The 15024-nt window shown below is 43.2% G+C and overlaps 5 protein-coding genes across 5 annotated transcripts; 3 read left to right on the plus strand and 2 right to left on the minus strand.

The window, feature by feature from the left end:
- Positions 1–1859: 1859 nt before the first annotated feature.
- On the minus strand, positions 1860–3027 carry EAF01_001868 (uncharacterized protein; the record flags this gene model as incomplete). Its single annotated transcript, XM_038910118.1, has 3 exons — positions 1860–2000; positions 2055–2807; positions 3025–3027. 3 exons carry the CDS (start codon positions 3025–3027, stop codon positions 1860–1862), a joined length of 897 nt encoding a protein of 298 aa, XP_038774930.1.
- A 1308-nt stretch (positions 3028–4335) lies between these two features.
- EAF01_001869 (uncharacterized protein) lies at positions 4336–4643 on the plus strand (the record flags this gene model as incomplete). Its single annotated transcript, XM_038910119.1, has 2 exons — positions 4336–4547; positions 4619–4643. The coding sequence occupies 2 exons, from the start codon at positions 4336–4338 to the stop codon at positions 4641–4643; spliced, it is 237 nt and encodes a 78-aa protein (XP_038774931.1).
- A 402-nt stretch (positions 4644–5045) lies between these two features.
- EAF01_001870 (uncharacterized protein) lies at positions 5046–6328 on the minus strand (the record flags this gene model as incomplete). Its single annotated transcript, XM_038910120.1, has 2 exons — positions 5046–6208; positions 6265–6328. 2 exons carry the CDS (start codon positions 6326–6328, stop codon positions 5046–5048), a joined length of 1227 nt encoding a protein of 408 aa, XP_038774932.1.
- A 140-nt stretch (positions 6329–6468) lies between these two features.
- On the plus strand, positions 6469–8565 carry EAF01_001871 (uncharacterized protein; the record flags this gene model as incomplete). The annotated part of the gene is made up of 1 exon (XM_038910121.1): positions 6469–8565. One exon carries the CDS (start codon positions 6469–6471, stop codon positions 8563–8565), a length of 2097 nt encoding a protein of 698 aa, XP_038774933.1.
- Positions 8566–12717: 4152 nt separating this feature from the next.
- On the plus strand, positions 12718–15024 carry EAF01_001872 (uncharacterized protein; the record flags this gene model as incomplete). The annotated part of the gene is made up of 4 exons (XM_038910122.1): positions 12718–13206; positions 13295–13351; positions 13642–13981; positions 14144–15024. The coding sequence occupies 4 exons, from the start codon at positions 12718–12720 to the stop codon at positions 15022–15024; spliced, it is 1767 nt and encodes a 588-aa protein (XP_038774934.1).

Here is a 15024-nt window from a genome sequence, read left to right on the forward strand (position 1 = left end):
TTGACTATTTTTTGAAATCTGTTAGTTTTGATAATGGGCACTCACTGGGAGATTTAGAGTCTTAGACACGAGAAGGGAAGGAGAAGGGAGGAAAATAGGTAAGGGAGAGTTTTTCTTCTTTCTGGTGGAGTAGAGGGAGGGAGGAAGGGGTCCCTGTCGAGACGAACTTTTCCCACCCTCGCTCCCTCCGCTCCAATATTAAATCTTATCTCGTCACCCCACTCCGTCCCACTACCGGTAGAACAGCCCGCCTAAAAATTGAAGCCAAAATAAAAATCTCTCTCCAGCTTGTATTATTAATTCTAGAAAAATTAAAGCAGAAAATTGAATCATCATCAAATCCTCAATAATAAACAAATACCTAGATACTCTACTTATTTTCCGCACCACAGCGTCACAGTATTCAAAGAGTACTAATAAAAAAAGACTCTTCTATCCCGCTCGCGCCCTCTCATGCCCGCTCGTACCCCTCCTTCACTTATATAACCGACTCTTTTGCAAACTACTCCGTCTCCGCGTAAGCGAAATAAGACGCGGAAGCTGCGTACCATCCAGAAGGACTTTGATGATTCGAATCTCTCTTCAATATTGTATTAGATACATATAGTTCTCACTGTTAATATAAAGGAAGCTGAAACTTTCATTCGATCTTTTCAGAACCCAGTATTTGACTTGACATGAATTCATAATGCAATTAAGAAGTTCTATGGAAGAGGACTCGATTCCCGCCCTCTTATTTCGCTTACGTAGAGTCCGTGCAAAAAACCTCCCCAAGCCAAGAGACAGAAGAGACTCATCGAAATTCAAACTTATACATGGAAATAGAGCCCAATAAAGCATCCAGATCTTTCCTTTCTTAATCTTTCAACATCCCTCCCCCCCAAAATAACCCCAAAATATTCAAATCACAACTTTTACTCCATACTCCACTCTACACCATATATACACATACATACACACAAAACCCCCCTCCGTCCTTCAATTCTTCAATATCACCACATATCCACCTCGAGAAGAGAAAAATCCCACATTAACACTCAAGCCTATATTTCTAGAAGCTCGATCGATAGTGAAGAAAAACAAACGATGTTGAGATTGATATTGATATTGATATGTAGGTAGCTACCAGTACGTATATATAAAATATGGAGAGATATAAATCTAGAGTGGGAAGCGAAACATGTATACTTGTTGATGGCCAATTCTGGAGGTTCGAGATCTCTGGGTGGGTAGGTAGATACTAAGTAGGTGTATTGTTTGTTTAATAATAAAGCCTTTGGACGCAACGAGACGATGGGTCCCCCGTCTGCCTCCTGGCAGGTAGTCTTAGGATAGTCAATATTGCGAACTGTTGGCCGAAAATATGAGCTTCTTAGTGTTTGAATTCACTCAGAATGTTCGAATTTACGGTTCACATCAAGCATTCAATCTAAACATATTTTAGATTCCAGATCACTCAAATATTCTGTAACATCTAAACAGCCGAGAACATTCAATCTCAAGCATTCACATATATCCTGCCATTCTGGACTATTGGATTCCACGCGTAGTTCTAATATTGAATTTTATTAATTATGTAGGTGCGTATTGCACGGCATGTTCTGTATGAAGAGGAGGGGTATAACTTTAAAGACAAAAATGACAATTCGCTGATAGATCCGATGCATGAATACACAGGTAGAACCAACTAAGTTATTCCAACCAGATTCGTTCCGCCTTTTAAAGCCTATCCTATAACGCCAAGTATGGATGGGGTATTGCCCAAAGGAAAAACATGAAAACTGTTATTAGTTCGTAATGTCGTTTGTAGAGGAAGTGCTGAGCGAGGGTCGTTATTATATACAACTTCACTACGACTCTCAATTCGACGTTGTTTTGCCTGACTCAAGTACCCAAGCATTAACAATATGACCTTCCTGCCACCCCTGTGCTGACAATGATGTACTTTCTTTGAGAAGTTTGCCCATATAATTGATTTTCACATGCTTGGGTGGAGAAATCTAGTTCAGTTAATTAGCTTTGGAAGTTGTAGAAAACCGTTGAGAGATACAAACCTCAAGTCTCTGCGTTATTATTTTGATGAGTGAGCGCACCGGATCATTCTTCCCAATTTTGAACACTATGTCTCCATTGATACCGTGTTGGAACCTCGCTTTCACTGATATCATCTCTTTCGCCTTGGCTTTTCCTTTTGTTTCTCTCCTCTTTAATATTTCCTCATCAACTTCCTCACTTTCCTCCGCCAGGTCTCCTTCATCATCGCTCTTCCCTGTTGCTTCTGCCGTAGTATCGTCCAAGATATTCGCTGGATCAGAAACAACATGTTCGGGTACACGATATAATGCACCTGTACTGTCATAACATCCCCTGATTGCCATATCTCCATCAGGTAGCGTAATTTCTGCCGCATTCAATATCATTTGCGCAGTGGCTAGACCCCCATCATCCTCACCAGGCTCTCCACCTTTCCACATTACTTCCAATGAAGCTTTTATAGCTTGCCATATTTCGGGTCTCCCCGTAACGCGAGTGTCGAAGAATTCTATTCGTGCTCGATCTATTTCTCGCCGGGTCCATAACTTACTTCCACTCATCCATACGTGGGGCTTAAGAGGTTTGTTTAGATGTTCATCGAGGGGAATACGGTGGTGGGTTCGGGGAGGAGGATTGCTATTAGAGGAGGCATTTGTCGATGGTCTAGCTAGACCTGATCGAGATTGAGGTCGCGAGGATGATGCGATTGCTTGAGAAGAGGAAGCACCAGCTCCGGCAGAGTATTCAGTGCGGGGTCTAGAAAAACAACAACCCTGATTGAGAAGTTTATGTCAGCGGTTAACTTCTAGACCTGATTTGAATATTTGATTCAGTCATCTTCAGTAGATGGGAAAGATTTGCCTCTTGAATTTGATTTGAATATTTCAACCCATTTAAAACATTTCAGACATTGAGAGTTGGTGCGTGCAACAGAATCCTACTGGGAAAGACGAAGGACATATTTGAATAGGTTGTAAAGAGAGAACATACCATGATGCATCATATGCGAATCAAGTATTAACGTGCACGCACGTATTATTGAATTAGATTTTATAGATCTATGTATGGAGATTATGGAGATTATGAAGAAGGCGTATCAAAAATTTGAGGGGATTCCCCCCAAAAAAAAGATGGGCTACAATGAGATCGCCACAACCTGATGGTTTATAGAAGAGAGGAGATTACTGAAGAGTATGAACGAAAGCGGATACAAAATGTATAAGAGATAGAAAAGAGAAGGTTTGGATTATTCCATCGTTGCGTGGTTGAGTACTACCAGAATTGTCGATATGATTGCATATGATAAATTGTTGGTGCTTGCATTGCATGAGGTTGTATGTATGTATGGTGGGATGAGAGAGCACAAGCACGAGTTTGTTACTCTGGAGATTCAGGCAAGGGCTAGATGCGGAATGACAAGGATATCATAGATATAGATTTTGTATGAGAGGATGATTGGTTTAAGTGAAGGATCAGTGAGTCCGTGCAATAGAAAGCTTAATTAATTATCGCAAATTCGCAAATTCGCAGATTTGTTTATGTAATATAATAAGTCTTATTAATTGTTATTACTAGGTTAGGTAGCTAGGCTGGTTCGATTGGGTACTCGAGTAGGTACTGTACGAAGTAGTCTGTAGAATGCCCAGGTGGTACGAAGTATAGGAATCGGTATTCATTCGATTCGAGTTGGATTTCAGTATAGAGTATCGGTATTGATCATTAGGATAGGTACAGCTGGAGGTGTTATCAATAGAATATGGAAGATGGTTAACTTAGCCATACTGTGAATAGATATTACAAAGGCGCATAGGCATAGGGAAGGTTATCTAAGATAGGTAAATAAATGATTTAAAGCCTCCAGTACGTACCAAATCTGCTACAACACATCAGCAGTACAGCAGGACCACCTATCTCTTTGAAAGTACCAGAGACAATTCATGCAGGCATCTCATGATTCTATCACAACAGAAGTACTAAGTTAGGTACCTACCTACCTAGTCTCTGAACACTTTGACATCTATTTTGGGAATCCTATCAAGATCAAGATCAAGTGAAAATGAAAATATATTCCGAGTGAAGCTTAAAGACTAGCGTTTTGATATACAGAGGTCCCTACCTAACCCCAAAGTGATCTAGCCTATTATCTCGTCGCCCGTACCCCACAATAATTTCTCAGCCTTCCGCTCAATAATAATCCATCGCTCTTTGTAGGAAAATCTTCCCGCTACACCTTCTACCACAACCACATTCCACCACTTCCACCACCACAAACCCCCCAACACCAAAAACAATCCCTTCAATATGTCAGAAGATTACCAAGTACCCACCTCCGTCCCAGCGACAAACCCCACACAAGCCCCCAATCCATATGGCGCATCCGGAGTTTTGGGCGATGGACCTGCCATCAAATATCTGTGCGGTGATTGTAATGCGAGTGTTATGTTGAAGAGAGGTGATCCGATTAGGTGCAAAGAGTGCGGTCATCGTGTTCTGTACAAGGAGAGAACTTCTAGGTATGTGGGCTTGTTTTCAGAAGAGCGGGGTGTTGAATTTTGCGGAAGAGAGAAACTTACTTTGGTGTTAGAATGGTTCAATTCGAGGCAAGATGATTGGGCAATGTGCGGAATGGATGGGCAAATTTGAAGCAAAGGAGGTTATGTGATGGAACATGTGAGGATAGAGAGATATGGGAGGGGATTGGAAAATGAAGAGATTTGGGAGGGGCCTGGGAAATGGTTGATACAATTTTGATGGAGTGGTAATGGTCAAGGTACGAGACATATCTCGAGGCGCATGGGTATAAAAAGATTGTCACTACTCGATGGCCGGCGTATGTTCCATAGAGGACTAGGACAATCATGTTGTGTACATTGAATTACATTTTTTCTACCCAAAGCTATATTTTGGTATCAATATGCGCCATCACATAGCATAGATGCGCCGTTAAATGCTAAAACCCCTAAGCCTAAAACTCCTTTGTCCATTTCGCCAATCTTGCCCCTACTCCACGCTTATTGCATATTATTCATTTGGCTGGCTCTAATATACCGAGTGAAGCTGTGATCGTCTGCATTAGATGGGCCTCCTCCATCTGCCAAAGCTGCCTTGTATCTTGAACTTAATCCTTCAATGTTATCCCCACCGTCCTCATCGTCATCTCCACCGGCCGCTAGATCGTCATCAGAGTCCTCCATATCACTTAGCGTATCCATGTCGGTGGAGGGTTTAACGTTTGGTGGACCTTTGGCTTTAGAAGATGAAGGCTCTCCCGAAACGGCCATATCTTTCATCAATTTGTCCAACTCCTTTCCTCGATTTTCCTCCTTCTCTGCATCCCTCTGTTTTCTTCGTCGTTCCAATTCCGGCTTATAATCTCTTTCAAACTCCACAGCTTTCTCTGACACAGCCTCAAAAAACTCATCAATACCCGCACCAGTCATGGAACTGACGCCCACCACACTCAAATGACTGTAAAACTCTTCCAACATCAAACTCATGCTATTGAGTAATGATCCCATATATCCACTACCACCACCTAATCCACCAGCACCTCCCTCTAGACCACCGAAGCTTCCTGCCTCCTCCTCTTCTCTGAGAGCAGCTTGGAAAGACTCGAAGTCTGTCATCCATTCCTTAGCAAATTCAGCATCCTTAACATCCGTTTTGTTGAAGACCAAAATCATTGGTAGTTTTGTCTTGTATAGAATACTGCATGCATACAGCATGTTACTCATAAAGGTACTCGTAGATGATGTTCTTGGTGTATCAATGATATATGCAATAACCGTCGGAAAAGTCGAAGCCAAAGAATCCAATAAGATGCTTCCTGAAGCACTCCAAACGAAAACCTCAATTTGACCTGGCGTATCGACCAAAATATGTTTGATAGGAATCGCATCTGGCTTCTCGGGATCGGGAGTAGTGCGCTTTTCGAGTACGTTTAATATCTGATCAATCTTTGTGGCAAAGAGGTTGAGCGATGTGAGAATTCCTCCGTTCGGTCCAAGGTTGTAACTTTTCATCACCTCTTGATAGTTGACAGAGTCGCGGATATCGATGTTACTCTCGAATGGAACATTTCGTACAGCGGGATCCAGATTGAGAACATACGGAGGCTCTTTTTTGCCGTGTAGATGAGAGTTTATTCGTTGCATAAAGGTAGTTTTACCAGAACCTGTCGGAGGAGAATTAGCGGGCGCATTCATCAAATACAGATGAACATGAACTCACCGGCCATGCCTACACACACAATAGAAACAGGCTTAGAAGCCTCTGGTTTCTTAGAATCCGCCATATCGTAGATGTTTTATTTATTTGTTAAAGAAAAATCGACTTGTGTTTGTGAGGTTGAAGTAGAGGAATTTGGCGGGGTGCGAAGTGGGATGCATTGTCCTTCAAATAAATTTCGTACCTAGCTAAAGTAGCGCTCCCGTAATGCTTCTCGCTACCGGTACTGGGCAACCATCATTAAAAACATCAAATTTCATTACAACGATAAACTTTACAACGATGGACGGCTTGGACGAATTTGAGAGAAGCTTAGCAGCGGAAAAGCTAGAGAGGGAAAAAAGTGAAAGAAGCTCGCGCAAAGATAAGGATAGGAAGCATCGACATCATCATAGATCACGACACCACAGGTCCAGAGAGGATGACGATGAAGATGGAGACGACCACCGACATAAGCGATCGAGACATTCCAGACACGATGAAGAAGATGATGACAGAAGGAAGCGCAAGCACGAAAAATCATCAGATCCTAAGGAAGATTTACCAATTCCAGATGAGGAAGAAGCAGAAGTTCAACCAAAAGCAACTCGCGATTCTTGGATGACGGACCCTACAGCTATCGAATTCGATTATACACAAAAAGGATCCAATAAGCCTACAGAGCCAAAAGTTGCACCCAGACCCGATTACGATTTGAAGATTCATAAGAATGAACTCAATCAGCATTTACAAGATCTAAATGAAGGAGTTAAAAAGTTGGATGACATCGAAGCTGGACATGACGTCGATTATACATTCGGAGATTCAGGAGCTCAATGGCGCATGACAAAGCTGAAGGCAGTACATACACAGGCGGAACAGAGTGGAAAGCCCATCGATGAGATAGCTATCGCGCGATTTGGAGGTCTACGGGAGTTTGATGATGCGCGAGAAGAACAAATTGAGCTTGACCGCCGAAGATTATATGGGGAAGGCTATGTTGGAAAAGAGAAGCCCAGCGGAGAATTATTCCAAGAGAGAAAATTAGATCTAGGGATCAGAAGAGATTCGATACTACACCGTGATGAGCCAGCAAATCTGCCGCAAGGGGAGATTATGGAAGAAACAAACGTACCCCTTGTTCAGCTCGATGCCACGGCTCTGAATCGATTGAAGGCTCAAATGATGAAAGCAAAGCTCAAGAAATCGCCTGATGCTGCGAGACTCGAGGCTGTATATAATGCTGCAGCTTCTGCTGGATTGGCAACCACTTCAGAACCCAGTATGGTAGTATTGGGCAAGATGGACAGTAGAATGTTAGCGGGAACTCGTGGAGAAGTGAAATCGATCGACAATAAGAGGGGCCGTGAGAGAGGCTTGGTGGAAGAGAATGAAGACATGTCCATTGAAGATATGGTGCGTGAAGAACGACGGACAAAGGGTCAAGCTGGCGGTGATGGTATGCGCGCGGCTGAACGCATTGCGAAGGATGCTAAATTCGATAATGACCTCGACTACATGGATGATAATGCAAACAAGCTTGCAAAGCGCGTGCAAAAGTCCGAAATAAACTTGAGGAATACAGCTATAGGGGATTTCCAAAAGATGAATCGCATTCTGGACTCCTGCCAATTGTGTCATCATGAAGACAAAAATCAACCTCCCGTTGCGCCACTCGTATCTCTAGCTACACGAGTCTATTTAACACTCCCGACAGAGCCGGAATTGAGTGATGGTGGAGCTGTCATTGTACCCATTCAACACCGGACAAACCTCCTTGAATGCGACGACGATGAGTGGGAGGAAATTAGAAACTTCATGAAATGTTTAACACGCATGTATCATGATCAAGGACGAGATGTAGTATTTTACGAAAATGCCGCAACACCACACCGAAAGATGCACGCAGCCATGCAGGCAGTACCCTTGCCCTACAGCCTAGGAGAAACCGCGCCAGCCTTTTTCAAAGAAGCCATCCTATCTTCGGATGAAGAATGGACACAGCATAAGAAGCTCATCGACACTGCAGCACGCGCACGAGATGGTCTTGGAAAACTAGCTTTCCGACGATCAATCGCTAAGGAAATGCCCTATTTTCATGCTTGGTTTGACCTAGATGGTGGATTGGGACATATAGTTGAAGACGCCAATCGTTGGCCCAGGGGAGATCTGTTCGCGAGGGAAATTATCGGCGGCATGTTGGATAGTGAGCCTGATGTTATTAAACGACAGGGCCGGTGGAGTCGAGGAGGAGATAAAAGATTGGAGGGCTTCAGAAATCGTTGGAAGAAATTCGATTGGACTAGGGTGCTTACGGATGAGTGAGCGCACACAAAATTGAATATACTGGCACACGTATCATAATCATATCATATCATATCATACCCTAGCTCCTCATATCACATCATAATCCCAATTGCACAATACCCATCTGAACTACCATCAAAGGTACAAAGTACGCACCTACAAACAACACATAACAATCTGATCCCCATCAGGTCACACCGCGCCGGATTGGGCCAAATCATCTTCTGGAATCCCGGCCCGGCTCCCGGCTTCCAGCTCGTTTTGCTCGTCTGTTTATACGTGGTTAACATGTTAGGAAAACACAATAAACATTGTTACATACCATACAATACTGTCTTTATTATTATGTATGAACGTACATGCGTACGTACCATAACTGTTTCCTGTGCACTCTACCGGTACTCGTATCTCTTTCGGTCTTTCTTACTTTTCGGGCATTAAAAAAAATCAAGAGTTGAAAGTAGGTAGATTGACTGTGACTGGTTATGGACCCAATTGTCCGAGGTAAAATAGTTGATCACATTTTTCAATTGATTGTGGTTTGTAGATAGGTAAATGGATGTTTCTATCTTTCTATCCATCTCGGTTTGGGTCGGCGTAATTGTTCGGAGGTACCTAGCTACCTACCTATGTATGTTATGTTGAACAAAATACCTACACAAACACAAGATTGCTGTCTCTCCGAGACGCATATACATCTATTCTAGAGCCCGAAAGAAAATGAACAACGATTTTGTGTTAGAGGGAGAAAAGGGATGGATGGGTAGGTGGATGGTACTTGGTATCGTATCATAGCATATTGTTTACCGGTGATGAGATACTTACAGTAATACATAGGTACCTCCTCTATACGACCATGCACGCGATATCGGTGCATAGACGTAGATATAGATCATTTATGGATAGGTGTAACATGAGCAAGGGGGCAATCGCACAAGATTGATGCAGAGATCCTACCGATGCGTAGAAGGGTTCTAGAAGGATAGATTGTGAGGTGTGTATGTACCTACGTGCTGTTTGTGAAGACGTGGAAAATGTGCAGAAGATGTACGGCATGGGTTTGGTACGCCGTCCCATGTTTTTTGCCTCGTGGTTGGGGTTGTTGGGTTTACTTGGGTGCGTAGATACATAGGTACAGCATGCTTGTGACGCTTTTCGTAGTGCGTCTTGTTCTTTGGCGATGCTTCCGAAAATAGGGGAGCGCGCCACATTCGGACAGATTGGCATTGTTTTCGGACAATCTTTCTAGCCATTAGGTATTTGTCCTGCAGAGGATGATCGAAGTATTGTAGTGAAAAGTATGTGATGGATGTATTCATCCTACATCTTATCCGCATCACAAACCGCAGAAATTGAACTTTCACGAGGCTTTTTTTCTTTTTCTTTTTCTTTTCTTTTCTTTTCAGCCTTTCTTCTCCCCATGAACCATGAATGCATCCTCGGTCGTACCCGGTTAAAAGAAAGGTAGAAGCGAAGCAAGCAATTCACGCAGGCAAGCAAGCGAGCAAGCAAGCTAGCATGAAAACCATCATGCTTCGATGTAGGTAAGGCAGGTGCAAGTGCAGGTACCCATATGGCCCGTTTCGAATATTTGCTGAAACAGATGGTCAGAGAATCCTTGTATACACCTTGTTCATGTGAATACTTTCAGAGATCTTCTTTTCTTCTTTGGTAGATAACGAAAGCTTGGCTCCGAGATAGGATGTCACCGTCGAGAAGAGAATTGAATATCTCATACACAGCGGCCGTTAGATCGCGAATGGATCACATCCTGCGTTGTAGTGAACCACGAGGCTGAGGAGTTGCGGGAGATGGCATGCATTGATTGTACGCTTGGTGTGCGCTAAACCTCCTTTCTGCTCAAATGCCGGGTACGAGGATCTAAGATTAGAGTTTGGATGGGAGGAGGATAATGCGGAGACGAAATTGAAAAACGGGTCGCGTCAAGCGTGGTCGTGTACGGAGTAGGTCGAAAGACTGCAAGTGGTAACGAGCTCGATGAAGTTGAGGAGATTATGAGATTGTGAGAATATCCTGTCCTGTACATATTATCCTTCACTTTATGCGCCTCTCAGCCGGTTCAACTTCCAAGATGGTTTGTTTCGACGTTGCAGTGGCTTGTGCATTCAGGCTATCCAATTAGCTACCTATGTCTAGGAATAAGGACCAGGGGTATTCTTCCTTTGTAAATAGAATGGAAATCCTTCATTATTCGTCCAACAAGCATTCTGACATGCATAATTTCTGAAGATATGTATGACCAAAGAAGGACATAGGAAAAGATTCAGAAAAATGTGTAAATGGTAAATTAAGCTCGACATCTTCATTCTACTCTCAGTATGTACTTCAAGAGGCATGTGAGAGACAGAGCAAGAAGAGCACTTATGAGTGCAACCACAGTTCATAAGTTGAAAAGGACGTATTGCCGATTTGGGAACGCTCTACCTAGTCAGCATGAAGAGATTAGAGAAACGATCTTCGTCTTCGCGCATGCTACTCTCTTTTCGCTCCCCGTCGGTTCGTAGCGAAGCTCGCAAAGGTCTTGACATGCAGCGAAGATTCTGTAATTCTTCCATCGCTTGTTTTCAGTCAAGCCGTACCGCAGCTAGATGAATTAAACGGTAATCATCCGAGTTGAAGGGGTCATTCAAGTGGCTATTCTTTGCGACAGGGGTTCCGTATGTGTTGTGTCGTGCATGAAGGGGAAAAAGGCGAGCTACCTGTGTAAAGTAGTACAGTCATGAAGTAAGGTAAAGTAAGATGCATCGGAAATGATGGTATGATGGTAGATTGAGGGTTTGGAGAAGGTATTGTTGGTTCGAGTTTTACGAATTGAGTTGAAAAGGAGAAATGGACCTTGATAATCGAATTAGGATAAGGAGATGGATAGATTTAAATTCACCATGTCCATTTCGAGTCAGTTGTGGAATTTATCAATTAGGTAACGTGGACCTTGGAAAACCTATCTACCACCCAATCAATACCTACTCAAGTACAGAGTAAAGTTGTTCAAAGTTGTTCTTATTGCCTAGGTAGGTAGTTATTAGTATAGGTAGCTATCAGGAGAAAGATGAATGGTTTTGGAGAGAACACTGAGCTATACGAGTAGATTTTTGATAGTACCAGCTAGTACCTAGTATGCAAGTGTATAACGACTATTAGCTCCCACTTGATGGATAATCAGACAATAAACAATTTGAGACTAATATGTACCTATTTATGTGATATGTAATATGTAATATATAGTATGTAATCTTCAATTCAATGAAGAAGTGAGTGTTTAATCAAGTACTAGGCTCAAGCTAAATTGTCTAGAATGAATAAAGGTCGAGAGAGAAATTCGAATGACAAAGTGAATTCATAATTGCACTAGACACCTTGGATTTCGGGCATATAAATGAATAAATTCACTCCAAGGTTTCCTTCAACCCAACCAGCTTTTTAGAAAACCAGCTTGCAGCCGCAACTTCTTATTCCGACTGATCTACCTTTTTCACTTTACTTTACTTTACCTACTTACCTTACATTTAACATGACATGACATATTCTCTACCTCGAGACTACCCTACCTTAGCATTCAACCTTTTACTTTAAACTCTCTCTAACCCAACTTTTCCTTAAACCCCTCGCAAGGAATTTCATTGTATCTTCCAACCCACCACACAATACAATACAATACAATACAATAAATACTATACCGCACCATACCAGCCAGCCTTCCTTCCTAGGTACAAATCAAATCTACCAAATCAAATCAATCCAAATTAATTCTACCTCTCTGGCTCCCTTTCAGAATCCATTTCCGATTCCTTCTCTCCACGACAAACAAAACCTTACCACCTTCTTCTAAACTCTTGACTCGTACCTTTCCTCTCGACACTTCATATCTCTTCGAAAGATTAAACTCGTTTCCATACCTACCTGTCTACTTACCGCTACAGCTCGCTTTCGTCCCGTAAACGAGTTTCGCTACGAACTCCTAAGTACAGCAAGCCGAGGGAATTTATCGAATCAAATAATTCCAGCTCGATTTAATTCAAAGGACTTGAGTAATTTCTATTCACTTCAAATTTCCTGTTCTTTTTAAGGCGGTGGTTAGATAAGGTTTCAAAAAAAAAGAGAATATCAAAATAATCAACGCAGCGCGACCGTGTCATAATCAATCCTAATATGGCACAGCAACACAATAATAGGAATAGTCCGCACTTAAATCATCTGCAACAAAACGGTTCGGCGCCTTCTTCTCCATCAATGTCGGGCTCCCAACAAGGTTCTCAACGACAACCAGTTAATTACCCAAGTCCAACTTCCTACCCGTCGCCTTCTTTGTCAACTTCACAATATAATTATCCGCCACCAGGTAACCAAAACGAGCCATATCGTGCGAGTCCGACCGGAAGCAACGGTTCCCTTTCTCTTCCAAGTATGCGTTCCTTAGATCCTCTTCAGCAGCAGCAACAACAGCAGCAAGCCGCACAACATCAGCACATGGGATCACCTTTACCTCCACCAGTTGCGCAAATGGGCGGTCCGTACTACCAAAATCAACTCCCTCATCCATCCCATCAGCACCAATATCCAAATGTTACATCTGATCCAAATATGCGATACGCGCTTCCAGTAGATTCTCGAGTCATGAGCGGAGGTCGACACAAAAAGGTATGTAGGATTCGTAAATCATCTTCATTATCGTGTCATCGCGTCATTTGAGGTATCGCATCGTGCTAACATATTATTTTTCCATCAGGAGATCAAGCGTAGGACCAAGACGGGTTGTTTGACGTGCAGAAAGAGAAGAATTAAGGTCAGTTCTCGATGTTTTAGTTTCGTCGCATTATTGAAAGAATGAATTGAAGTTGAGGTTGAGTTTCTTCGCGATGGGAATCTTTTCGTCTATATGCAAGCGAATCACCTAAGTAGGCGAAGGCACATGAGCGAGCGAGACGAGCGACCTTGATACCCAGACCCACGAGCAGAGCGAGATTATCAAATTTCCAATTTGTTTTCGTTGGCAGATCAATAAATTCACTTGTTGTCGCCATCATTCATCCTCATCACTATCTATTTGAAAATTCTGCTAACCTCTTTCATCAGTGCGACGAACAACATCCTGCCTGCCGAAACTGTCAAAAATCAAAACGTGAATGTTTAGGTTACGATCCCATCTTCAAACAACAACCAGGTCCTGCTGCCATACAACCAGCACCTAGCTCGGCACCTTCGCAATCTTCATCTATCGCGACCGCAAATCCTTACGGAAACCAACCGCAGATGCTACAGAGTGGTTACGGTGTTCAAGCTTCAATGGCGTATGATCCTGCTCTGACTGCACCCAGTGCTGGTCAACATTATGACTATTCATCTGCAATCGATCCAAATTTGGAAGCAGCTGCTCCAATTCCAATTGTCAGCACATTTCACAATGCTCCTCCAGGTATGCCCAACTTCCGACTTCACCAAAAAATCATGCCAAGTGCAATCCCGTACCCCTTCCAAGTATCCGATGCTATTCGCCTCAGAGGTGGTGCTGGTTCCCCCTTCCCCCCTCCCGTTGCATCTTTTGCAGACGAAACAGCTGACACGATTTCTCTTCCAGCCCAACGTTCTATCGACGATTTGCTATTGTATGGCAACCCCCCTGCACCTGCCGATCAGACGGTGCAAGATGTTTCGCAGAATCCACAAGCACTCGAGGAAGCAAAGCATCTCTACTACAGTATCTATTCTCCTGGTCTAGAGAGTTTCCTCGAATCCAAATGGTTCAGTGCCAAAGGTGCTTCCAAACTCATGAGCGACAAACCACTACTCGAAAAGTTTGGAACACTACTCCTCCAATTCTCAAAAACCATTGTTTCTGATCCTGTCGCAATCGCACACACGGCTAGTGTTGAGGCAAAGGTTGTCTGGGCTTTGGCCTGTATGGTCAAGCTTGGTGCAGCCGATGCAAAGGAGGCCAAGGTTGAATCTAAGAGTGCGCTCCCTGCCCAGGACGATCCAATCGAGGCGGATCATCGATTGACAGTCTTTGAGTGTCTTCTGACGGGCAGAGTTGCTGAAAGTAACTCGCTCACTGCTCCTGTCCAAGGAAGTGGAGATCACCACAGATTGCGGGAACTGGAATTCTGGTACACTTTGGCAAACTTTGTATGTCTTCGAGAAGATGATCCCAATTGTGTCAAGGACGTTGATGAAACTCTTGGTACCCTAAGAAATCTCCTGGATGGCCGAGAGAATCGCGATGTCTTGTACTCGATTGCCATTATTCGAGCCATGGGACAACGTGTTTCTGAGTACACACCTAGCGATACTCCACTTCATTTCGATGAAAGTGACAACCGCAGTAAGCTTCTTGTGGCAAAGAAATTTGTTCAAGATGAAGCAAGTGGTGCTGGTACCACAAATGTCATCCGAAGATTGTGTGAGCTTGCTACACGCACATGGACCACTCCAGCACCTCTTGTACCTGGCCCCAAATAA

Source organism: Botrytis porri, assembly GCF_014898465.1.
Source record: "Botrytis porri strain MUCL 3234 chromosome Unknown BPOR_002, whole genome shotgun sequence".
NCBI classification, from domain to species: Eukaryota; Fungi; Ascomycota; class Leotiomycetes; order Helotiales; family Sclerotiniaceae; genus Botrytis; species Botrytis porri.